The 26,965-nt window shown below is 42.9% G+C and overlaps 1 protein-coding gene across 1 annotated transcript in view; it reads right to left on the reverse strand.

Moving 5' to 3' along the window:
* PDE4A (phosphodiesterase 4A) overlaps window positions 1-26,965 on the reverse strand; it is a 373,112-nt gene that overhangs the window by 256,464 nt on the left and 89,683 nt on the right. The window contains exons 2-3 of the mRNA XM_053718013.1: window positions 7,913-8,098; window positions 901-947 (exon numbers count right to left, since the gene is read on the reverse strand). Of these exons, the coding sequence (XP_053573988.1) occupies window positions 901-947; window positions 7,913-8,098 (233 nt within the window). The remainder of the gene's footprint in view (window positions 1-900; window positions 948-7,912; window positions 8,099-26,965) is intronic.

Below are 26,965 nucleotides of genomic sequence, written 5' to 3' on the forward strand. Positions count from 1 at the left end.
TTAAATACACATTTGAAACAACCATAACTTGTATCAGAAGCATTTTTGCTAACACATGCATAATGCTTCTATTCAAAACTGAAATACATCCATGTGGATTCCAATTTTGGCTGTAATGTCCCTTTAAGCTCGAACAGTTACTGCATTGACTTTTTATTATGCATTTGTTTATTATGCAATGCTATTTTATTTAATGATCTTTTAACTAATTAGTGAGCAGTATACAACTGTCACTGCTAAATTAGTTTAAAGGGACATAATACTCATATGCTAAATCACTGTATAACTATAATAACTGTAAAAGCTGTCAGGAAACTATCACCTGAGCATCTCTATGTAAAAAAGGAAGATATTTTACCTCACAATTTCCTCAGCTCAGCAGAGTAAGTTCTGTGTAAAAAGTTCAGCTGCAGGTAAAAAAAAAAAAAAAAAAAAAAGGAAGAAATGAACAGCAGCCAATCAGCATCATCAGTGCTGAGGTCATGAACTCTTTTACTGTGATCTCATGGGATTTTACTTAACTCTTATGTGATTTCATAGTAATCTTCCTTAAACTGAATAGGGAAATTACATGAGTGTGCATTTGGCTCACTCCCTTAGCTGTCCCGGGACAGACATACTGATTTGCAGCTTAAAGTCCTTTACAATGGGGTGTGAATACTTAGGACATTTTGAGGTAAAATATCTTTATTTTTTACATAGAGATGTTCAGGTGATATTTTCTAGTCAGCTTTTTACAACTTTGCCGCATTACTTTCAAGTGTTTCAACATTTGGGTATCATGGCCCTTTAAGCGTTTAGTAAAAAAAAGCTTTTATGTCAAATTACTGTTCAGTAAAACAATTGAGTGCATTACCTATTTTTAGGATATCAAATGACAGCAAGAATAAATGATAAAACTTGCACATACCTGAGCGAAGGGTGTAACTATTAGGTCCTCAGCATGTCTGCAGGGGAAAAAGCAAACACACATAAGATTTACCTATATAAACACTCAGGCAATATAAAACAATATACTCAAAGATGCTCATCATCAGTGTATAGATACAGAGCATTATTATTTATTATCAGTGTATAGATGTAAACATTCATTTAAAATGGAGCATTTTATTATAAGTGCATAGATACTTGTGTTATTGGCTCGTGTTACACAAGCTAACTTATAAGTTTAAAGGAACATGAAACACAACATTTTTTTTTCATGATTCCAAATTACGTGTGCACATTAAATTAGCGTTTCACTTGTAATCTAGCCCTTAAAGGGAAATGTAACACATTTTTTCCTTCGTGATTCAGATAGAGAATACAATTTTAGACAACATTCTAATTTATTTCTATTATCTAATTTGCTTCATTCTTTAGATATCCTTTGTTTTCGAAATAGCAATGCACATGGGTGAGCCAATAACACAAGGCATCTATGTACAGCCACCAATCAGCAGCTACTGAGCATGTTTATGCCTTTTAATAAAGGATATCAAGAGCATGAAGCAAATTAGATTATAGAAGTAAATGGGAAAGTTGTTTAAAATTGCACGCTCTTTCTAAATCATGAACAAGAAAATGTGCGTTTCATGTCTCTTTAAGACTGATCTATTGCTATCAGGAATATTATATTATATATTATAACGACTAAGCAATGCTCAGGAAAAAACATAATTTATGCTTACCTGATAAATTTATTTCTCTTGTAGTGTATCCAGTCCACGGATCATCCATTACTTGTGGGATATTCTCCTTCCCAACAGGAAGTTGCAAGAGGATCACCCACAGCAGAGCTGCTATATAGCTCCTCCCCTCACTGCCATATCCAGTCATTCGACCGAAACAAGACGAGAAAGGAGAAACCATAGGGTGCAGTGGTGACTGTAGTTTAATTAAAATTTAGACCTGCCTTAAAAGGACAGGGCGGGCCGTGGACTGGATACACTACAAGAGAAATAAATTTATCAGGTAAGCATAAATTATGTTTTCTCTTGTTAAGTGTATCCAGTCCACGGATCATCCATTACTTGTGGGATACCAATACCAAAGCTAAAGTACACGGATGATGGGAGGGACAAGGCAGGAACTTAAACGGAAGGAACCACTGCCTGTAGAACCTTTCTCCCAAAAACAGCCTCCGAAGAAGCAAAAGTGTCAAATTTGTAAAATTTTGAAAAGGTGTGAAGCGAAGACCAAGTCGCAGCCTTGCAAATCTGTTCAACAGAGGCCTCATTTTTAAAGGCCCAGGTGGAAGCCACAGCTCTAGTAGAATGAGCTGTAATCCTTTCAGGGGGCTGCTGCCCAGCAGTCTCATAGGCTAAGCGTATTATGCTCCGAAGCCAAAAGGAGAGAGAGGTTGCCGAAGCTTTTTGACCTCTCCTCTGTCCAGAGTAAACGACAAACAGGGCAGATGTTTGACGAAAATCTTTAGTAGCCTGTAAGTAAAACTTCAAGGCACGGACTACGTCCAGATTATGCAAAAGACGTTCCTTCTTTGAAGAAGACACAATGATGGAACAACAATCTCTTGATTGATATTCCTGTAAGAAACCACCTTAGGTAAAAACCCAGGTTTGGTACGCAGAACTACCTTGTCTGAATGAAAAATCAGATAAGGAGAATCACAATGTAAGGCAGATAACTCAGAGACTCTTTGAGCCGAGGAAATAGCCATCAAAAACAGAACTTTCCAAGATAAAAGTTTAATATCAATGGAATGAAGGGGTTCAAACGGAACTCCCTGAAGAACTTTAAGAACCAAGTTTAAGCTCCACGGGGGAGCAACAGTTTTAAACACAGGCTTAATCCTAACCAAAGCCTGACAAAATGCCTGGACGTCTGGAACTTCTGCCAGACGCTTGTGCAAAAGAATAGACAGAGCAGAGATCTGTCCTTTTAAAGAACTAGCTGATAAGCCTTTCTCCAAACCCTCTTGGAGAAAGGACAATATCCTAGGAATCCTAACCTTACTCCATGAGTAATTCTTGGATTCACACCAATAAAGATATTTACGCCATATCTTATGGTAGATTTTCCTGGTGACAGGCTTCCGAGCCTGTATTAAGGTATCAATGACTGACTCAGAGAAGCCACGCCTTGATAGAATCAAGCGTTCAATCTCCATGCAGTCAGTCTCAGAGAAATTAGATTTGGATGATTGAAAGGACCATGTATTAGAAGGTCCTGCCTCAGAGACAGAGTCCATGGTGGAAGAGATGACATGTCCACTAGGTCTGCATACCAGGTCCTGCGTGGCCACGCAGGCGCTATCAGAATCACTGATGCTCTCTCCTGTTTGATTTTGGCAATCAGTCAAAGGAACAGAGGAAACGGTGGAAACACATAGGCCAGGTTGAAGAACCAAGGAGCTGCTAGAGCATCTATCAGCGTTGCTCCCGGGTCCCTGGACCTGGCTCCGTAACAAGGAAGCTTGGCGTTCTGGCGAGACGCCATGAGATCCAGTTCTGGTTTGCCCCAACGATGGACCAGTTGAGCAAACACCTCCGGATGGAGTTTCCACTCCCCCGGATGAAAAGTCTGACGACTTAGAAAATCCGCCTCCCAGTTCTCTACGCCTGGGATGTGGATCGCTGACAGGTGGCAAGAGTGAGACTCTGCCCAGCAAATTATCTTTGAGACTTCTAACATCGCTAGGGAACTCCTGGTTCCCCCTTGATGGTTGATGTAAGCCACAGTCGTGATGTTGTCCGACTGAAATCTGATGAACTTCAGTGTTGCTAACTGAGGCCAAGCTAGAAGAGCATTGAATATTGCTCTTAACTCCAGAATATTTATTGGGAGGAGTTTCTCCTCCTGAGTCCACGATCCCTGAGCCTTCAGGGAGTTCCAGACTGCGCCCCAACCTAGAAGGCTGGCATCTGTTGTTACAATCGTCCAATCTGGCCTGCGAAAGGTCATACCCTTGGACAGATGGACCCGAGAAAGCCACCAGAGAAGAGAATCTCTGGTCTCTTGATCCAGATTTAGTAGAGGGGACAAATCTGAGTAATCCCCATTCCACTGACTTAACATGCATAATTGCAGCGGTCTGAGATGCTGGCGCGCAAATGGCACTATGTCCATTGCCGCTACCATTAAGCCGATTACTTCCATGCACTGAGCCACTGACGGGCGTGGAATGGAATGAAGGACACAGCAAGCATTTAGAAGTTTTGATAACCTGGACTCCGTCAGGTAAATTTTCATCTCTACAGAATCTATAAGAGTCCCTAGGAAGGAGACTCTTGTGAGTGGTGATAGAGAACTCTTTTCCACGTTCACTTTCCACCCATGCGACCTCAGAAATGCCAGAACTATCTCTGTATGAGACTTGGCAATTTGAAAGCTTGACGCCTGTATCAGGATGTCGTCTAGATACGGAGCCACCGCTATGCCTCGCGGTCTTAGAACCGCCAGAAGTGAGCCCAGAACCTTTGTAAAAATTCTTGGGGCAGTGGCCAACCCGAAGGGAAGAGCTACAAATTGGTAATGCCTGTCTAGAAAGGCAAACCTTAGGAACCGATGATGATCTTTGTGAATCGGTATGTGAAGGTAGGCATCCTTTAAGTCCACTGTGGTCATGTACTGACCCTCTTGGATCATGGGTAGAATGGTCCGAATAGTTTCCATTTTGAATTATGGAACTCTGAGGAATTTGTTTAAGATCTTTAGATACAAGATTGGTCTGAAGGTTCCCTCTTTCTTGGGAACCACAAAAAGATTTGAATAAAATCCCTGTCCTTGTTCCGTCCGCGGAACTGGATGGATCACTCCCATTACTAGGAGGTCTTGCACACAGCTTAGGAATGCCTCTTTCTTTATCTGGTTTGCTGATAACCTTGAAAGATGAAATCTCCCTTGTGGAGGAGAAGCTTTGAAGTCCAGAAGATATCCCTGAGATATGATCTCCAACACCCAGGGATCCTGAACATCTCTTACCCACGCCTGGGCGAAGAGAGAAAGTCTGCCCCCCACTAGATCCATTTCCGGATAGGGGGCCGTTCCTTCATGCTGTCTTGGGGGCAGCAGCAGGCTTTCTGGCCTGCTTGCCCTTGTTCCAGGACTGGTTAGGTTTCCAGGCCTGTCTGGAATGAGCAACAGTTCCCTCTTGTTTTGAAGCGGAGGAAGTTGATGCTGCTCCTGCCTTGAAATTTCGAAAGGCACAAAAATTAGACTGTTTGGCCTTTGATTTGGCCCTGTCCTGAGGAAGGGTATGACCCTTGCCTCCAGTAATGTCAGCAATAATTTCCTTCAAGCCAGGCCCGAATAAGGTCTGCCCCTTGAAAGGAATGTTGAGTAATTTAGACTTTGAAGTCACGTCAGCTGACCAGGATTTAAGCCATAGCGCCCTACGCGCCTGTATGGCGAATCCGGAATTCTTAGCCGTTAGTTTAGTCAAATGAACAATGGCATCAGAAACAAATGAGCTAGCTAGCTTAAGCGTTCTAAGCTTGTCAATAATTTCAGTCAATGGAGCTGTCTGGATGGCCTCTTCCAGGGCCTCAAACCAGAATGCCGCCGCAGCAGTGACAGGTGCAATGCATGCAAGGGGCTGTAAAATAAAACCTTGTTGAATAAACATTTTCTTAAGGTAACCCTCCAATTTTTTATCCATTGGATCTGAAAAAGCACAACTGTCCTCAACCGGGATAGTGGTACGCTTTGCTAAAGTAGAAACTGCTCCCTCCACCTTAGGGACCGTCTGCCATAAGTCCCGTGTAGTGGCGTCTATTGGAAACATTTTTCTAAATATAGGAGGTGGGGAAAAGGGCACACCGGGTCTATCCCACTCCTTGCTAATAATTTCTGTAAGCCTTTTAGGTATAGGAAAAACGTCAGTACACACCGGCACCGCATAGTATCTATCCAGCCTACACAATTTCTCTGGAATTGCAACTGTGTTACAGTCATTCAGAGCAGCTAATACCTCCCCAAGCAATACATGGAGGTTCTCAAGCTTAAATTTAAAATTAGAAATCTCTGAATCAGGTTTCCCCGAGTCAGAGATGTCACCCACAGACTGAAGCTCTCCGTCCTCATGTTCTGCATACTGTGACGCAGTATCAGACATGGCTCTAACAGCATTTGCGCGCTCTGTATCTCTCCTAACCCCAGAGCTATCGCGCTTGCCTCTTAATTCAGGCAATCTAGATAATACCTCTGACAGGGTATTATTCATGATTGCAGCCATGTCCTGCAAGGTAATCGTTATGGGCGTCCGTGATGTAATTGGCGCCATATTAGCGTGTGTCCCCTGAGCGGGAGGCGAAGGGTCTGACACGTGGGGAAAGTTAGTCAGCATAACTTCCCCCTCGACAGAACCCTCTGGTGATAATTCTTTTATAGATAAAGACTGATCTTTACTGTTTAAGGTGAAATCAATACATTTAGTACACATTCTCCTATGGGGCTCCACCATGGCTTTCAAACATAATGAACAAGTAGGTTCCTCTGTGTCAGACATGTTTAAACAGACTAGCAATGAGACTAGCAAGCTTGGAAAACACTTTAAAACAAGTTTACAAGCAATATAAAAAAACGTTACTGCGTCTTTAAGAAACACAAATTTTCCCAAATTTTGAAATAACAGTGAAAAAATGCAGTTACACTAACGAAACTTTTACAGTGTATGTAATAAGTTAGCAGAGCATTGCACCCACGTGCAAATGGATGATTAACCCCTTAATACCAAAAACGGAATAACAAATGACAAAAACGTTTTTTAAACAGCTCTACTGTGGCTTTTTACCTCCCTCAATACGACTTTTGAAGCCTTTTGAGCCCTTCAGAGAAGTCCTGGATCATGCAGGAAGAAGCTGGATGTCTGTGTCTGTAATTTTTGCTGTTCAAAAAAACGCTAAAATAGGCCCCTCCCACTCATATTACAACAGTGGGAAGCCTCAGGGAACTGTTTCTAGGCAAAATTCAAGCCAGCCATGTGGAAAAAAACTAGGCCCCAATACGTTTTATCACCAAACATATGTAAAAAACGATTAAACATGCCAGCAAACGTTTTAAAAAACACTTTTATAAGATTATGTATCTCTATTAATAAGCCTCATACCAGTCGCTATCACTGCATTTAAGGCTTTACTTACATTACTTCGGTATCAGCAGCATTTTCTAGCAAATTCCATCCCTAGAAAAATATTGTAACTGCACATACCTTATTACAGGAAAACCTGCACGCTATTCCCCCTCTGAAGTTACCTCACTCCTCAGAATATGTGAGAACAGCAAAGGATCTTAGTTACTTCTGCTGAGATCATAGAAAACGCAGGCAGATTCTTCTTCTAAATACTGCCTGAGATAAACAGTACACTCCGGTACCATTTAAAAATAACAAACTTTTGATTGAAGAAATAAACTAAGTATAAAACACCACAGTCCTCTTACGACCTCCATCTTAGTTGAGAGTTGCAAGAGAATGACTGGATATGGCAGTGAGGGGAGGAGCTATATAGCAGCTCTGCTGTGGGTGATCCTCTTGCAACTTCCTGTTGGGAAGGAGAATATCCCACAAGTAATGGATGATCCGTGGACTGGATACACTTAACAAGAGAAAGTATGTCTCAATAAAAAGAGAAATAGGAGACCAATAGTTTATGATTTAAGGACAGTAGTAGTAGTAGTAGATTTATATACACTATATAATCTGAGAAAATATGACTTTAATTGAAGGTTTGTAGGTATATGATAAACAGAAGTGGTAGGAAAACTACAGTACATCATTAATGCATTGGATACATTTATATTTTCTTGTAAGAAGGGGTGTTTGGTTCTTTTATGTTGTTAAAATCAAAATTTCTAACCATGTCTATATTTTCAACATATTTACTATCAGTGCCTGGATATGTTTACCTCCATTATCAAGGTTCACATACGGAGCACCATAAAGTGACCATAAATCAGTAGATATAGCACTTACGCCTCACTGGTGACGGAGGAATTCCTGGACATAGTTTTGGGAGACATGTCATAGTCGCTGTCGGACCGATACAGGAATGATTCCCTCCGCTGGCTCTGCGGGAAGCTGGGATGCAGCACCAGTCCCGGACTCGCCTGCGAATCGATTGGGCTGCGACCTGGGGATGGTCCATTTTCCACATCGAAGCTTTAATTGAAATAAAAAAATACATTAGTTAGAAGTTTTTACCTTGTCTGTAATGCCTACAACTACTACGCATATTGCATGAAGTTTATAGATGTCTATAGCGAAATCTAAAGTTAGCTTATTTACAGGAAAAGAACAGCCATGCATTGTGATATAGTGTTTAAAAATACTACTTTTACATAAATAATATCATCTGCTACTTGCTCATTTGAGACTTAAAGCGCTGTCAGAAAATCAAGGTCAAGATGTCTACAAATTTAGGCCTACTGCTGTTGTAAATATAGTCAATAAAAAAAACAGTATTGCCCCTGTAGCTTTATACTATCCTCACTTTCTTTAGACCATGTAGATGCCATATTTGTACTATCAAGCTATGTGATAGATGGAGCGGAACTACCAATGGTGCAGCAGGTACAGTGGCACCAAGTGCTGGGTGGGGGCTCATAGCAGCCAGTCTATACATAGGCATGTGCAGAATGTGTACTATTCTAATGCAGGGGAGCCTTTTATTAGTGCAGATTGCAGATCCATCTATCTATCTATCCTTAAAATCATTATACAGAACAGCATGTGCAATTACCATTGAGAGCCCAAAAACATTTTTTGCACCAGGGGCCTCTGTTGAGTAAGTCAGATACTGCTTATTGAGGCAACTTACAAAGCACAAGTTCCATAACTGGAAGCCACAAATCAGCTATATCAATTAAAAAGAACATAAATTATGCTTACCTGATAATTTAATTTCCATCTGTGGGAGGAGAGTCCACTGCTTCATTCATTACTTGTGGGAATTAAGAACCTGGCCACCAGGAGGAGGCAAAGACACTCCAGCCAAAGGCTTACATACCTTCCCAACTCCCCTCATCCCCCAGTCATTCTGCCAAGGGAACAAGGAACAGTAGGAAAAATATCAGGGTATAAATGGTGCCAGAAGAATAAAATTAAATTTAGATCCGCCCACCGGAGAACTGGGCGGGAGCAGTGGACTCTCCTCCCACAGATGGAAATGAAATTATCAGGTAAGTATAAATTTATGTTTTCCATCTTAATGGGAGGAGAGTCCACTGCTTCATTCATTACTTGTGGAAACAAATACCCAAGCTCTAGAGGACACTGAATGAAAAAAACGGGAGGGTAAAATTAAGGCCGACCCTAAACTGAGGGCACCACAGCCTGCAGAACCTTTCTCCCAAAAGCTGCTTCCGCCGAAGCAAACACATAAAATTTGAAAAATGTTGCAAAAGTATGTAAAGAAGACCAAAGAAGACAAATCTGCACCAAAGAAACCTTGTTCTTAAAGGCCCAAAATAGGCAATAGCCCTAGTTGAGTGAGCCATAATCCTCTGAAGAGGCTTATGTCCCGCTGTCTCATAGGCCAGACGAATAATGCTCCTCAACCAAAAAGACAGTGAAGTGGAAGAGGCCCTCTGTCCCCTGGCCTTCCCTGAACACATAACAAATAAAGACAAAGTCTGTCTAAATTCCTTCATGGCCTGAAGATAAAACTTCAAGGCCCGAACCACGTCCAAATTATGAAGCAACCTTTCCTTTGATGAAGAAGGGTTAGGACACAAGTACGTGAATAGAGTCCCTGTCAATCTGCAAAGTATTCACTGCACTCTGGTGTTTTTTCCTCTCCTGTAACTCTCTCTTGGTACGTGAATAGAGTCCCTGTCAATCTGCTAAGTTTTCACTGCACTCTGGTGTTTTTTCCTCTCCTGTAACTCTCTTTTGGTACGTGAATAGAGTCCTTGTCAATCTGCAAAGTATTCACTGCACTCTGGTGTTTTTTCTTCTCCTGTAACACTCTTTTGGTACGTGAATAGAGTCCCTGTCAATCTGCAAAGTATTCACTGCACTCTGGTGTTTTTTCCTCTCCTGTAACTCTCTTTTGGTACGTGAATAGAGTCCCTGTCAATCTGCAAAATATTCACTGCACTCTGGTGTTTTTTCTTCTCCTGTAACTTTCTTTTGGTACGTGAATAGAGTCCCTGTCAATCTGCAAAGTATTCACAGCACTCTGGTGTTTTTTCCTCTGCTGTAACTCTCTTTTGGTATGTGTATATTTATATAGAGCAAATGATTTTAGGTTGTTAATTTAGTCCTACATTTGTTGTACTCTTAGCCAACGTCTTACTTCTAATGTGTTGTTAATTGCCATGTGATGTTCAATCCTTATCAATACTTGCTATTATTCTAAAATGTATAGCTGTCTTATGCCATAGTGTGTCTGTTTACTTAACTCACCCGGACCAGACCAGAATCTAACTTTTAAATTGGCCCTTTATTTGTCTCTGATTTATCAATCAAGTAATTTAGTGGACACAGCTGACTTTCCTGCCTATATATTTTAACATCAGCTTGGGATGTGCATTGCATGGGACTAACAGAAACTTGTTTAGACACTTTAGGTCCAGAATTTGGAGAAACGTGCTCTCCTTCTTTGGGACCACGAAAAGGTTTGAATAATACCCCAGGCCTCTTTCTACTACAGGGAATGGGACGATTACTCTGAGAGAGGAGAGATCCCTCACGCATCCTAGGAAGGCGTCTCTCTTCTCTGGACTTGATGATAAGTTTGATAGGAGGAATCTGCCTCTGGACGGATGAGTCTTGAAACCTATCCTGTAACCCTGGGCTATGACCTCAAGAACCCAAGGGTCCTTACCGTCTTTTATCCAGGCATCTACAAAAAGAGATAGTCTACCCCTACACAATCCAGAGACGGATCGGGGGCCGCCCCTTCATGCCGATTTTATCTTGGCGGGCTTCTTGCTCTGCTTGGTTTTGTTCCAAGTGTGAGCTGGTTTCCAAGATCCCTTGGACTTGTCCGAACGAAAGGGACAAAAAGTAGACCCCATAGGCGTGTTCTTGCCTGGACCAAAAAGAGCCTTCCCTTTAAACGGGAGGGAAAGTAATTTAGACTTGGAAGTCATGTTAGCGGACCATGATTTTAACCACAGAGCCCTTTGGGCTAGAACAGAAAGACCTGATGTCCTGACATTTAGGCAAAGAATCTGCATATTTGCATCACAGGTGAACGAATGAGCTACCCTTAAGGCCTTTATTAGTTCCTGTATCTCCTCGAGAGGGGTCTCCACCTCGACCATAGCAGACAGAGCGTCACACCAATAGGTAGAAGTTCCAGCCACTGCAGCGACTGCTGCTGCCGGTTGAAAAACGAACTCCATGAGTTTGAACATCTTTCTCAACATGGACTCCAATATTTTTTCCATGGGCTCCTTGAACGAAGAACTATCTTTGAGCGGGATAGACGTTCGCTTAGCGAGCATGGAGATAGCACCATCCACCTTAGGAATGGCCCCCCACAGCTCAAGTTGCGAGTCTGGAACAGGGAATAGCTTTTTAAAAGAAGTAGAGGGGGAAAAGGACGAACCAAGTTTCTCCCATTCATTCTTAATAATATTAGCCATTTTAATGGGAACCAGGAAAGCTTGAGGCACCACCCTGTCCTCGTAAACCTTTATCTAGCTTAGGGATTGAAGGTTCCTCCGGCAGTTTCGGTTCAGGAACCTCCAACGTAGCAAGCACCTCTTTTCAGCAGAAAGTGATTCCATCTGTGGGAGGAGAGTCCACTGCTTCATTCCTTACTTGTGGGAAATACTGAACCTGGCCACCAGGAGGAGGCAAAGACACCCGAGCCAAAGGCTTAAATACCTTAAATACCTCCCTCACTTCCTCATAACCTCAGTCATTCTGCAGAGGGAACAAGGAACAGTAGGAGAAATATCAGGGTAAAAAAGTTAGAAAAAAAGGTCAGAAGAAAAATTTTCAAATTTAGGGCCGCCCATTAGAGAACACAGGCGGGAGCTGTAGACTCTTCCCATACAGATGGAAATGAAATTATCAGGTAAGCATAATTTATGTTTTCCATCATAATATGGGAAGAGTCCACAGCTGCATTCCTTACTTGTGGGAAACATTTACCCAAGCTCTAGAGTACACGGAATGGAAGGGAAAAAAGAGAGGCGGATCCTAATCGGAGGGCACCACAGCCTGCAAAACCTTTCTCCCGAAGGCTGCTTCAGCAGAAGCAAAAACATCAAACTTGTAAAATATTGGAAAAAGTAGATAAGGAGAACCAGGTAGCCGCCTTACAAATCTGATCCATAGAGGCCTCATTTTTGAAGGCCCAAGAGGAGACCACTGCTCTCGTAGAATGAGCCGTAATCCTCAGAGGAGGCTTATGTCCTGCTATGCTAAACGGATGACACTCCTCAGACAAAAAGATAAGGAAGTCGAAGAGGCCCTCTGACCCCTACGCTTCCCGGAAAAGAGAACAAACAGAGAAAGAGGTTTGTCTAAATTTCTTTGTGGCCCGAAGATAGAACTTCAAGGCACAAACCACATCCAGAAATAGGTTATAAACGTTCCTTCGATGAAGAAGGAATAGGACATAAGAAAGGAACCACAATCTCTTGATTGATGTTGCGAATTGACCCAACCTTAGGAAGAAAACCTAACTTGGTTCATAGAACAGCCTTATCGGCATGAAAAGCCAGATAAGGAGGGATGCATTGCAATGCAGCAATCACAGATACTCTGCGCGCAGAAGCAATAGCCAGTAGAAAGGAATCTTCCAAGAAGGCAATTTAATGTCTACTTCATGCATAGGCTCCAACGGAGCCTGTTGCAAAACCTTAAGGACAAGATTTAAACTCCAAGGAGGAGCCTTAGATCTAAACACAGGTCTGATCCCAGCAGAGCCTTAACAAATGGGTGCATATCTGGAAACTCTGCAAACCTCTTGTGCAGTAACAGACAGCGCCGAAAACTGTCCCTTCAGGGGACTTGCAGAAAAGCCCTTCTGGGGAACAGAATAAGTAGGTCCTCCACACCTTATGATAGATGCGACGAGCAACCAGCTTACGAGCTTGAATGAGAGTAAAAATAACTCTCATAAAACCCTCTCTTGGCTAGGACTAAGCGTTCAATCTCCCCACTAGATCCGCAAACCATATCCTTCGCGGCCAAGATGGAGCAGTCAGTATAACTGATGCATGCTTGACTCAAGCCACTACACTAAGAAGTAGTGATAACGGTGGGAAAGGATAAACCCGGAATGTGGATCGCTGTCAGCAAACAAATGCGGGTCTCCTCCACACCAGAATCAAAACTAGGGAGCTTCTCGTTCCCCCCTGATGGTTGATGTAAGCCACCGAGGAACTGGGACGAACCCAGCAAAGGCCAAGCCTTCAGAGCATTGTATATTACCCGAAGATCCAAAATGAAATCAGGAGGGAGCTTTACCTCCTGAGACCAGAGGCCTTGTCCCTTCCTGCACCCCAAACAGCTCCCCATCCTGACAGACTCGCAACCATAGTCACAATCACCCTGGATGGTCTTGAGACGGACGTCCCTCAGGACAAGTGATCCAGGCAAAACCACCAATAGAGCGATTCTCCCGATTGGTTGTCCAGAGAAATCTGTTGAGACAGATCCGAATGATCGCCGTTCCACTAGTTCAGCATGCGCACTTGCAACAGTCTGAGTTGAAACCTGGCAAAGGAAATGATGTCCAAGCTGGACACCATAAGAGCAATCACCTCCATACATCGAGCCACAGATGGCCTTAAGGAGATCTGGAGGGCAAGATATGTTGAAGCTAGCTTGCAACGTCTCTGGTCTGTTAGAAATGTTCTCATGTCTATGGAGACTATTATAGTACCCGAGAATTCTACCTTGGTACTTGATACAATAGAACTCTCTAGATTATCTGCCATCCATGGGATCGAAAAAGACAGAGGAGATATTCGGAATGGTCCACTCTTCAAAAAATTTCTTTAGCTAGACCAAACAGAAGGCAAAAACTGGAAGTGCTGGTCCAGGAATGCAAACCTTAGGAACTGGAAGTGGTCCTTGAGAATTGGTACGAGAAGGGAGCATCCTTCAGATCTATTGTGGTCATGAACTACCCCTATCAAGCGAGGGGAAGAATGGACCTTATTGTCAACATCTTAAACGAGGGGACATTTAAAAACCTGCTTAAGCACTTTAGGTCCAGAATCTGACGGAAAGTTCCCTCCTTCTTAGGGACCACGAAAAGGTTTGAATAGTATCCCAAACCTCTCACTGAGATAGGCACCGGGTCTACAACTCCTAGAGGACAGATCCTGTACACACCCCAGAAAGGCTTTCCTCCTCACTGGTCAGGAAGACAGGAGGAATCTGCCCTTGATTGGCTGAGACTTAAAACCTATCTTGTAACCCTGAGCTATGACCTCCAGGACCCATGGATCCTGCACGTCCCTGAACCAAGCAACTGAAAAGAGCGACATACTGCCCCCTATACGAACCGAAAGAGGACCGGGGACCACCCATTCATGCCGACGTAGACTCAGCGGGCTTCTTGCTCTGCTTGGATTTATTCCAGGACTGAGCCGGCTTCCAAGAGCTCTTAGTTTGCTCTGGCTTAGCGGAGGACTGCTGAGATGGGCTTTATCAGAATGAAAAGAACGAAAATCGGCCGTTAGAGTAGTTCATATACTCTTGCGGTAGGAGGGCACCCTTGCCCCCTGTGACCGTGGAGATAATTTGAGCCCAGGATTGGACCAGACAAAATCATTCCCATATAGGGAGGGAAGAAGTCTAGACTTAGAAGTCATATCCGCAGACCATGACTTAAGCCAGAGCCCGACGGGCCTGAACAGAAAAAGCTGAAGCTATAGCATTCAAGCAAATAAACTGCCTAATAGCAGCACAGATAAAAGAATTAACAACCCTCAAGGCTGTAAATCTTTTCTGGGTAACAGAGGGGAACCTCCATCCCGATCAAATCCTATGAGGAGTCACACCAGAAGGTAATTTCTCCAGTAACCGCGGCAACAGCCACCGACGGTTGAAACAAATATTCTGTATGTTGAAACATCTTTCTTAACAGAGTTTCCATGTTTTATCCATTAACTCTTCAAACGAAGAACTATTATCAAGCGGGATAGTAGTACGTTTAGCAAGGGTGAAGATAACGCCATCCCATTTAGGGACGGGACCTCACAACTCCATTAAGAGTCCAGGACCGGGGACAATTTGTTAAAGGGAGAAGAGGGGGACAAGGAATCCAATCCTGTCCCATTCATTCTTAATAATGTTCGCCATCTAACAATAGCAGGGAAGGATAAGGTACCACCCTGTCCTCAAACTCTATCCAATTTAGGAATCAAAGGTTCATCAGGCAATTTGGCCTCTGGAACCTCTGAATTCGCCAAAAACTTCCTTTAGAAGAAAGCGCAAATTCCTAAACTAAAGTCTGGTTCCTCCGCAGCCGGAGGTATAGAGGCAGCAGACTCCGACCCAGAATGTTCATACTCTGAAGTCTCAGAAAGAACTTCATCCTCGGATAACTCTCAGTTAAATTCAATAAATTATCTTATGTACTCTGGGAAGGAGTGCAATATGTAACCTTTCGCTTGCACTTAGCAGGGCAAAGTAAAGCATTAAAGGCCACAGACACCGCCGTCTGAACTGCGCAGTAACGTCTGGTGAAAAAAGGCCCCCCTCCAGATGGAGGATCAGCAATACTACGGGAAAACTGCATGTGTAGAGATATAAAAATGTAGAGTACGCACCTCACTGGACGACAACTCCTCAGAGGTGGACGGCTCCATGGTATCAAACATGTTTGACATTATCACATTATCAAGGCATTTGGAACAATTGAGAGGGCGGAACTAAGGCCTCCTCACCATATAAACAGGAATTACTCATTAGGCAAAGAGGGAGTGCCCTCTAAAGTAACAGAATCCTCCATTGCTAATACAATAACCGGAGAACTAGAGAAATAAAACATCTTATTTTATTAAAAAAACAGCATCCTTATACCCCAATGGCTGGGACACTCACCACCTCCTATGACTCAGACAGTACAGAGATTTATGACTCCTGTCTGATAGACACCCGGTCAGGAAAACATAATTTATGCTTACCTGATAAATTTATTTCTCTTGTAGTGTATCCAGTCCACGGATCATCCATTACTTGTGGGATATTCTCCTTCCCAACAGGAAGTTGCAAGAGGATCACCCACAGCAGAGCTGCTATATAGCTCCTCCCCTCACTGCCATATCCAGTCATTCGATCGAAACAAGCCGAGAAAGGAGAAACCATAGGGTGCAGTGGTGACTGTAGTTTAATTAAAATTTAGACCTGCCTGAAAAGGACAGGGCGGGCCGTGGACTGGATACACTACAAGAGAAATAAATTTATCAGGTAAGCATAAATTATGTTTTCTCTTGTTAAGTGTATCCAGTCCACGGATCATCCATTACTTGTGGGATACCAATACCAAAGCTAAAGTACACGGATGATGGGAGGGACAAGGCAGGAACTTAAACGGAAGGAACCACTGCCTGTAGAACCTTTCTCCCAAAAACAGCCTCCGAAGAAGCAAAAGTATCAAATTTGTAAAATTTGGAAAAAGTATGAAGGGAAGACCAAGTTGCAGCCTTGCAAAAGAACTTTCCATGAAAGAAGTTTGATATCAATAGAATGAAGGGGTTCAAACGGAACCCCTTGAAGAACTTAAAGAACCAAGTTTAAGCTCCATGGAGGAGCAACAGGTTTAAACACAGGCTGAATTCTAACTAAAGCCTGACAAAATGCCTGAACGTCTGGAACTTCTGCCAGACGCTTGTGTAAAAGAATAGACAGAGCAGAAATCTGTCCCTTTAAAGAACTAGCTGATAATCCTTTGTCCAAACCCTCTTGGAGGAAGGACAATATCCTAGGAATCCTAACCCTACTCCATGAGTAATTCTTGGATTCACACCAATGAAGATATTTACGCCATATCTTGTGGTAAATTTTCCTGGTGACAGGCTTTCGTGCCTGTATTAAGGTATCAATTACTGACTCGGAGAAGCCCCGCTTTGATAGGATCAAGCGTTCAATCTCCATGCAGTCAGTCTCAGAGAAAGTAGATTCGGATGATTGAAAGGACCTTGTATTAGAAGGTCTTGTCTCAGAGGCAGAGTCCATGGTGGAAAGGATGACATGTCCACTAGGTCTGCATACCAGGTCCTGCGTGGCCACGCAGGCGCTATCAATATCACCGATGCTCTTTCCTGTTTGATTTTGGCAATCAGACAAGGGAGCAGAGGAAACGGTGGAAACACATAAGCCAGGTTGAAGAACCAAGGGGCTGCTAGAGCATCTATCAGTGCCGCTTCTGGGTCCCTGGACCTGGATCCGTAACAAGGAAGCTTGGCGTTCTAGCGAGACGCCATGAGATCCAATTCTGGTTTGCCCCAACAGAGAACCAATTGAGCAAACACCTCCGGATGGAGTTCCCATTCCCCCGGATGAAAAGTCTGACGACTTAGAAAATCCGCCTCCCAGTTCTCTACACCTGGGATATGGATCGCTGACAGGTGGCAAGAGTGAGTCTCTGCCCAGCGAATTATCTTGGAGACTTCTGACATCGCTAGGGAACTCCTGATTCCCCCTTGATGGTTGATGTAAGCCACAGTCGTGATGTTGTCCGACTGAAATCTGATGAACCTCAGTGTTGCTAGCTGAGGCCAAGCCAGAAGAGCATTGAATATTGCTCTTAACTCCAGAATATTTATTGGGAGGAGTTTCTCCTCCTGAGTCCATGAACCCTGAGCCTTCAGGGAGTTCCAGACTGCACCCCAACCTAGAAGGCTGGCATCTGTTGTTACAATTGTCCAATCTGGTCTGCGAAAGGTCATACCCTTGGACAGATGGGCCCGAGATAACCACCAGAGAAGAGAATCTCTGGTTTCCTGATCCAGATTTAGTAGAGGGGACAAATCTGTGTAATCCCCATTCCACTGACTGAGCATGCATAATTGCAGCGGTCTGAGATGCAGGCGCGCGAATGGCACTATGTCCATCGCCGCTACCATTAAGCCGATTACTTCCATGCACTGAGCCACCGTGGGGCGCGGAATGGAGTGAAGAACACGGCAAGCATTTAGAAGTTTTGATAACCTGGACTCCGTCAGGTAAATTTTCATTTCTAGAGAATCTATTAGAGTCCCTAGGAAGGAAACCCTCGTGAGAGGAGATAGAGAACTCTTTTCTTCGTTCACTTTCCACCCATGCGACCTCAGGAATGCCAGAACTATCTCTGTATGAGATTTGGCAATTTGAAAGCTTGACGCCTGTATCAGGATATCGTCCAGGTAAGGAGCCACTGCTATGCCTCGCGGTCTTAGGACCGCCAGAAGTGAGCCCAGAACCTTTGTAAAAATTCTTGGGGCTGTAGCCACCCCGAATGGAAGAGCTACAAATTGGTAATGCCTGTCTAGAAAGGCAAACCTCAGGAACTGATGATGATTCTTGTGAATCGGAATGTGAAGGTAGGCATCCTTTAAGTCCACTGTGGTCATGTACTGACCCTCTTGGCTCATGGGTAAAATGGTTCGAATAGTTTCCATCTTGAATGACGGAATTCTGAGGAATTTGTTTAGGATCTTTAAATCCAAAATTGGTCTGAAGGTTCCCTCTTTTTTGGGAACCACAAACAGATTTGAATAAAACCCCTGTCCTTGTTCCGTCCGTGGAACTGGATGGATCACTCCCATTACAAGGAGATCTTGTTCGCAGCTTAGGAATGCCTCTTTCTTTATCTGGTTTGCAGATAATCTTGAAAGGTGAAATCTCCCTTGTGGAGGAGAAGCTTTGAAGTCCAGAAGATATCCCTGAGATATGATCTCCAACGCTCAGGGATCCTGAACATCTCTTGCCCACGCCTGGGTGAAGAGAGAGAGTCTGCCCCCTACTAGATCCGTTGTCGGATAGGGGGCCGCTCCTTCATGCTGTCTTAGAGGCAGCAGCAGGCTTTCTGGCCTGCTTGCCCTTGTTCTAGGACTGGTTAGGTTTCCAGGCCTGCTTGGATTGAGCAAAAGTTCCCTCTTGTTTTGAAGCAGAGGAAGTTGATGCTGCACCTGCCTTGAAATTTCGAAAGGCACGAAAATTAGACTGTTTGGCCTTTGATTTGGCCCTGTCCTGAGGAAGGGTATGACCCTTACCTCCAGTAATGTCAGCAATAATTTCTTTCAAACCAGGCCCGAATAAGGTCTGCCCCTTGAAAGGAATGTTGAGTAATTTAGACTTTGAAGTCACATCAGCTGACCAGGATTTGAGCCATAGCGCCCTACGCGCCTGAATGGCGAATCCGGAATTCTTAGCCGTTAGTTTAGTCAAATGAACAATGGCATCAGAAACAAATGAGTTAGCTAGCTTAAGAGTTCTAAGCTTGTCAACAATTTCAGTCAATGGAGCTGTATGGATGGCCTCTTCCAGGGCCTCAAACCAGAATGCCGCCGCAGCAGTGACAGGCACAATGCATGCAAGGGGCTGTAAAATAAAACCTTGTTGAATAAACATTTTCTTAAGGTAACCCTCTAATTTTTTATCCATTGGATCTGAAAAAGCACAACTGTCCTCAACCGGGATAGTGGTACGCTTTGCTAAAGTAGAAACTGCTCCCTCCACCTTAGGGACAGTCTGCCATAAGTCCCGTGTAGTGGCATCTATTGGAAACATTTTTCTAAATATAGGAGGGGGCCTATCCCACTCCTTACTAATAATTTCTGTAAGCCTTTTAGGTATTGGAAAAACATCAGTACTCACCGGCACTGCATAGTATTTATCCAGCCTCCACAATTTCTCTGGCACTGCAATTGTGTCACAGTCATTCAGAGCAGCTAATACCTCCCCAAGCAATACACGGAGGTTCTCAAGCTTAAATTTAAAATTAGAAATCTCTGAATCAGGTCTCCCCGATTCAGAGACGTCACCCACAGACTGAAGCTCTCCGTCCTCAGGTTCTGCATATTGTGACGCAGTATCAGACATGGCTCTTACAGCATCTACGCGCTCTGTAGCTTGTCTAACCCCAGAGCTATCGCGCTTGCCTCTCAATTCAGGCAATCTGGATAATACCTCTGACAGGGTATTATTCATCATTGCAGCCATGTCTTGCAAAGTAATCGCTATAGGCGTCCCTGATGTACTTGGCGCCATATTAGCGTGCGTCCCTTGAGCGGGAGGCGAAGGGTCCGACACGTGGGGAGAGTTAGTTGGCATAACTTCCCCCTCGACAGACCCCTCTGGTGACAATTCTTTTATAGATAAAGACTGATCTTTACTGTTTAAGGTGAAATCAATACATTTAGTACACATTCTCCTATGGGGCTCCACCATGGCTTTTAAACATAATGAACAAGTATCCTCTGTTTCAGACATGTTTGTACAGACTAGCAATGAGATTAGCAAGCTTGGAAAACACTTTAAAGCAAGTTAACAAGCAATATAAAAAAACGTTACTGTGCCTTTAAGAGAAACAAATTTTGACAAAATTTGAAATAACAGTGAAAAAAGGCAGTTACACTAACAAAATTTTTAAAGTGTATGTAACAAGTCAGCAGAGCATTGCACCCACTTGCAAATGGATGATTAACCCCTTAATAACAAAAACAGAATAATAAATGACAAAAACTTTTTTAAACACAGTCACAACAACTGCCACAGTCTATAGTGATTGTTACCCTCCTCAAACACGACTTTGAAGCCTTTTGAGCCCTTCAGAGATGTCCTGGATCATGCAGGAAGAAGCTGAATGTCTCTGTCAGTATTTTTATCTGCACAGAAAAGCACTAAAATAGGCCCTTCCCACTCATATTGCAACAGTGGAAAGCCTCAGGAACTGTTTCTAGGCAAAAATCAAACCAGCCATGTGGAAAAAAACTAGGCCCCAATAAGTTTTGTCACCAAACATATATAAAAACGATTAAACATGCCAGCAAACGTTTTATATTACACTTTTATAAGAGTATGTATCTCTATTAATAAGCCTGATACCAGTCGCTATCACTGCATTTAAGGCTTTACTTACATTAATCCGGTATCAGCAGCATTTTCTAGCAAATTCCATCCCTAGAAAAAGATTAACTGCACATACCTTATTGCAGGAAAACCTGCACGCCATTCCCTCTCTGAAGTTACCTCACTCCTCAGAATATGTGAGAACAGCAATGGATCTTAGTTACTTCTGCTAAGATCATAGAAATCACAGGCAGATTCTTCTTCTAATGCTGCCTGAAATGAAACAGTACACTCCGGTACCATTTAAAAATAACAAACTTTTGATTTAAGTTAAAAAACTAATTATAATACACCACTCTCCTCTTACTACGTCCATCTTTGTTGAGAGTTGCAAGAGAATGACTGGATATGGCAGTGAGGGGAGGAGCTATATAGCAGCTCTGCTGTGGGTGATCCTCTTGCAACTTCCTGTTGGGAAGGAGAATATTGCAACAATGTGTCATGAAACACAGCACTCACTGCACAGCCAGGAACAGGTTTACCAAACCCAGTATTGATATATAGAGACAGAAATCGTTCCAGCTGGTGCAATAAAAGACTTTTATTTGTGCAAACAGGGATAAAGAAGCGACGTTTCAGGCCCACACTTGGCCTTTTCTCAAGCTTGAGAAAAGGCCAAGTGTGGGCCTGAAACGTCGCTTTTATTGCACCAGCTGGAACGATTTCTGTCTCTATATATCAATACTGGGAAGGAGAATATCCCACAAGTAATGGATGATCCGTGGACTGGATACACTTGACAAGAGAAAAAGGGAATGAATTACATGGTGCACAATGCAGGACCGTCCCTGCTATGAGAAAGCACATCAAGCTTGCAAGCTGCATGGCTCTCAAAGTGAACGTGAAACCTGTATATTCCATAACAGCCTATGAGCCCATAACATTTCACACATAAAAGCAGCATAAAATCAAATAAACATATAAGATTATCCCCCCTGTTCAATAATCCCCCTAAGGAGATATTAACCCTTGATTCTATACAGATAAAAGGAGTAACACTGTGACCCTGTTTTCTTGCGTTATCATACATGTATAAAATATGAAAATCTTACCAGAATCTTCGCCGTGGAACAGGAACACGGCCCTTCAAGTGTGACAGATAGTAGTATCGCTTCTGACATGGACTTGAGTGAAGAAAGCAGGCAGCGAAACTCGTCAACTCTGATTGCCTATGGAGCTGTTAATATGAGTCGGGATGGTTTTGCCGAAACACTCTCCCTGAATCTCTGGACTCTAACTTTCATCCATGCTCTCACTGAGAGGCTGAAAGGACTACTTAAAACTGCAGTCCCATCTCGAAGAGTACTACCCTCCATAAGAGACTACTCCGAAATCTTCTAACACTTCTCTGCTAACCTCCTGTGACGAAAGGCAAAGAATGATTGGGGTTATGAGGAAGTGGGGGAGGTATTTAAGCCTTTGGCTGGGGTGTCTTTGCCTCCTCCTGGTGGCCAGGTTCAGTATTTTCCACAAGTAAGGAATGCAGCTTTGGACTCTTCCCATATTAAGATGGAAAGCTATGTTTTACCTTTCGCTTGCGCTTAGCAGGGCATGGTAAGGAATTGAAGGCCGCAGAATCCGCCGTTTGTAACTGATCAGCGAAATCTGGCAGCCAAAGAGCCCCTCTCGCAGGAGGATTAGTAGTGCTCTGGGGCGCTGCATGTGCAATCGGAGATGAGTGTAGGGAACGCACCTCGCAGGACGGAGAACCCTCACAGGTGGACGGCTCAGACTACTAAATATCTTATTCTTTTTAGATTCTCACCACCATGAAAGAAATATAAAATATCTTATTCTTTTTAGATATTGCAATTTTATCAAAGCATGTGGAACAAAGTTGAGCAGGCGGATCAACCAGAACCTCCTCACAATAGACACGGTTATTTGGTTTAATTAAAGAGGGAGTACCCTCTAACATATTAGAGTCCTAGATAGCCTGTGCTCTTATTGCGGACTAGATAGGAATGAAATGGCACCTTTATATCCCAATGGCTGGGGCACTCACTACCTCCTATGACCTGGACCACAGAGAACCCGCTTCGTCTCCTATAACCGCCGGTCAAAAGAGAGGAAGTTAAAGAGGCCACACCCGGTCACATGGAGTGCCATGCAGGAACGCCCCTGCACTAGAGAGAAAATGCTCCAAAAAAGGCCCGTGTCGATCTCTCGCTAAGAAAACTGACTGTTCACACACTGCTAGAGCCTCATCTCACACATGTCGCACCTATAAACACAATAATAATAATATTATGCACAAATCCCCCCCCCCCGTTCAATAACCCCCTTTCCGAGGATATTACCCTTGATTCTATACCGATAAAAGGAGACACACTGTGACCCTGTCTTCTTCCTAATCAGATTCTTGCCAGAATCTATGCCGTGGAACAGGAACACGGCCTTTCAAGTGTGACAGTGTAGTAGCATTGATCCTGACATGGACTTGAGAGAAGAAAAGCAGGCAGCGAAACTCGTCAATGCTGATTGCTTATGGAGCAAAGAATGACTGGGGGATGAGGGGAGTGGGGGAGGTATTTAAGCCTTTGGCTGGGGTGTCTTTGCCTCCTCCTGGTGGCCAGGTTCTTAATTCTAACAAGTAATGAATGAAGCAGTGGACTCTCCTCCCATTAAGATGAAAAGTATTTGTGAATAATATATTTTATATATATATATATATATATATATATATATATATATATATATGTACACACACACACACACATATATATATATATATATATATATCAGTTGATATAAAAAGTCTACACACCCCTGTAAAAATGTCAGGTTTCTGTGATGTAAAAAAAATGAGACAAAGATAAATAATTTCAGAACTTTTTTCACCTTTAATGTGACCTATAAACTGTACAACTCAATTGAAAAACAAACTGAAATCTTTTAGGTAAAGGGAAATAAAAAACTAAAATAATATGGTTGCATAAGTGTGAACACCCTTTTATAACTGGGGATGTAGCTGTGTTCAGAATTAAGCAATCACAATCAAAATTATGTTAAATAGGAGTCAGTACACACCTGTCATCATTTAAAGTGCCTCTGATTAACCCCAAATAAAGTTCAGCAGTTCTAGTAGGTCTTTCCTGAAATTTTGTTAGTCGCATCCTACAGCAAAAGCCATGGTCCGCAGAGAGCATCAGAGGGATCTCTTTGTTTAAAGGCATCAGTCAGGAGAAGGGTACAAATTTTTTTCCAAGGCATTAGATATACCATGGAACACAGTGAAGACAGGCATCATCAAGTGAAGAAAATATGGTGCAATAGTGACATTACCAAGAACTGGATGTCACTCCAAAATTGATGAAAAGACAAGAAGAAAACTGGTCTGAGAGGCTGCCAAGAGGCCTACAGCAACATTAAAGGAGCTGCAGGAATATCTGGCAAGTACTGGCTGTGTGGTACATGTGACAACAATCACCCGTATTCTTCATATGTCTCGGCTATGGGGTAGAGTGGCAAGACGGAAGCCTTTTCTTACAAAAAAAAAAAAATTCCAAGCCCTGCTAAATTTTGCAAAAACACATCTGAAGTTTCCCAAAAGCATGTTGCAAAAGGAGTTATGGTCTGATGAAACCAAAGTTGAACTTTCTGGCCATAATTCCAAAAGATATGTTTGGCGCAAAAACAACACTGCATATCACCAAAAGAACACCAAACCCACAGTGAAGCATGGTGGTGGCAGCATCATGCTTTGGGGCTGTTTTTCTTCAGCTGGAACTGGAGCCTTAGTCAAGGTAGAGGGAATAATGAACAGTTCCAAATACCAGACAATATTGGCACAAAACCTTCAGGCTTCTGCTAGAAAGCTGAACATGAAGAGGAACTTCATCTTTCAGCATGACAACGACCCAAAGCATACATCCAAATCAACAAAGGAATGGCTTCACCAGAAGAAGATTAAAGTTTTAAGATGGCCCAGCCAGAGCTCAGACTTGAATCCAATTCAAAATCTGTGGGGTGATCTAAAGTGGGCTGTGCACAGGAGATGCCCTCGCATTCTGACAGATTTAGAGTGTTTTTGCAAAGAAGAGTGGGCAAATCTTGCCAAGTCAAGATGTGCCATGCTGAAAAACTCATACCCAAAAAGACTGAGTGCTGTAATAAAATCAAAAGGTGCTTCAATAAAGTATTAGTTACTGCAACCATATTATTTTATTTTTTTATTTCCCTTTACCTAAAAGATTTCAGTTTGTTTTTCAATTGAGTTGTACAGTTTATAGGTCACATTAAAGGTGGCAAAAGTTATGAAATTATTTATACATACACACAAAACGTTTCACAAGGGCTGGCACTCAACAACATAAGTAATCACATCTTCCCCATTGCTAAGTGCATAATAAATAAAGATAAAAAACACAACAGCAAGGGCACTCGCCGACTTAATGAGCAGGTATATTTAATTCACTGTGACATTTAGGGGTGGTGCCCCTTCATCAGACATACAAATACATATAAAGTATGCAATGTATCTTTTACTGGAAACCACCTAAACACTTTCATAGAAACCAGAGTAATACTGCATGGAACTACAAGTGTTTTTCCTGATGTACACACAACACTGATTTTGATCAGCTGGACCCCAAAGAAATTGGCGGAATAAAATCAGGGAGGGGATCACATCTGGTATAAGCATCACGTTAAGGACAAAGCAGCTTTACTAAATTATGGTTTTCTGAGGCTGCACATCTGGAAAGAGTGATCACGTCAGCAAGGACAGCTGCGTGGCACAAGGGAGGGGTGTGGGCAGCGGATCTTGTTACTGCAGGGATTAAGTGCGCGTTGAGAGACTGGGACAGAGGGCAAGGAGGCTTGAGAAACACATGGGTCGAATGCATATGTTGGCAGGTGTGTGACATGCATTACAGCATATGTGTTTTGTATACAACCTTGGTTGATTTTAACAGTGCAACAGACAGACCTCAGAGGATTCTCTCATTACCCGGTCCAGTACAAATGTTACTGTCCCACAGTGAGAACCTACATTTCCCCTTTTATTTCGCTAATAAAAAACTCCCCATTCTCCTCTGGTGCTCATTAATATGTTTTCCCTCACAAACAGATAGGACCACTTTATCTTATAGTGTAATATTCAAATGCTGTAATTCAGTGCAACAATTGATTATTAAACACCTGCTAATTTCCCCTTAGCAATGGTAAAATACACAATTAAAGTTGCACTTCTTTGTGCAGTGCATTGCTGGTCCTAGAGTTGTTTTATTAAAAAAAAAGATTGTATGACAAGTGACCAGGGAACGAGGAGGTTTGTAGGCAGGGGCTGTAACACACACAAAGCAGTGATTTAATTCCTTGGTTAATAATAATAACACTTGCAAAGCAATGATTTGACACCCCCTTGACTGTCACTAATTAGGTCTGGTGTAACCACACAAAGCAGTGATTTTGCCATCTTGGATGACAGTATCACACAAGGCAGTGCTTTTTTTTAACCCTCTTTAGCTGTCAAACATAGAGCAGTGATTTAACAATTTGTGCAAGTAACACACACAAACCAGTGATTTAACTGCTTTGTGTCAGTAAGGCATTTAGAAATGCCTCCTGATGAGCAGACCTGCACTCCTTCAGCCATGTAAATGGATGCTGTACAGGGTACAGCGGTCGCCCTTTCAGGGCTATGCAACAGCTGCCATACGTACCATACATGGAGGCCGTCGCTAAGGCGTAAATATCTAGTTATGAATGTCATACATTTGCGCTTTCCCTAACACACCATTGAATAAAATATCTTTTAAAGGCTGATCCTCTGCCTTTCCATTTTTTATTCCCCACTCCTGATCAATCTCTCATCTTATTATACCTATCAAGATCAAAATGTTTCCCTAATAGCAGAAGTCAAATTTTACCTCCAGAGAGGGTGCGAAATGTACAGTCCGTCAATGGATTGGAAACAAGTATTTAGCGCAGGGGGGACAGGCAGTCACTATTGTGTGTGCGCTAAGGAACAGAACAACACTCAACTAAATCGTA

The sequence above is a fragment of the Bombina bombina genome, chromosome 6 (genome assembly GCF_027579735.1).
Source record: "Bombina bombina isolate aBomBom1 chromosome 6, aBomBom1.pri, whole genome shotgun sequence".
NCBI lineage: Eukaryota > Metazoa > Chordata > Amphibia > Anura > Bombinatoridae > Bombina > Bombina bombina.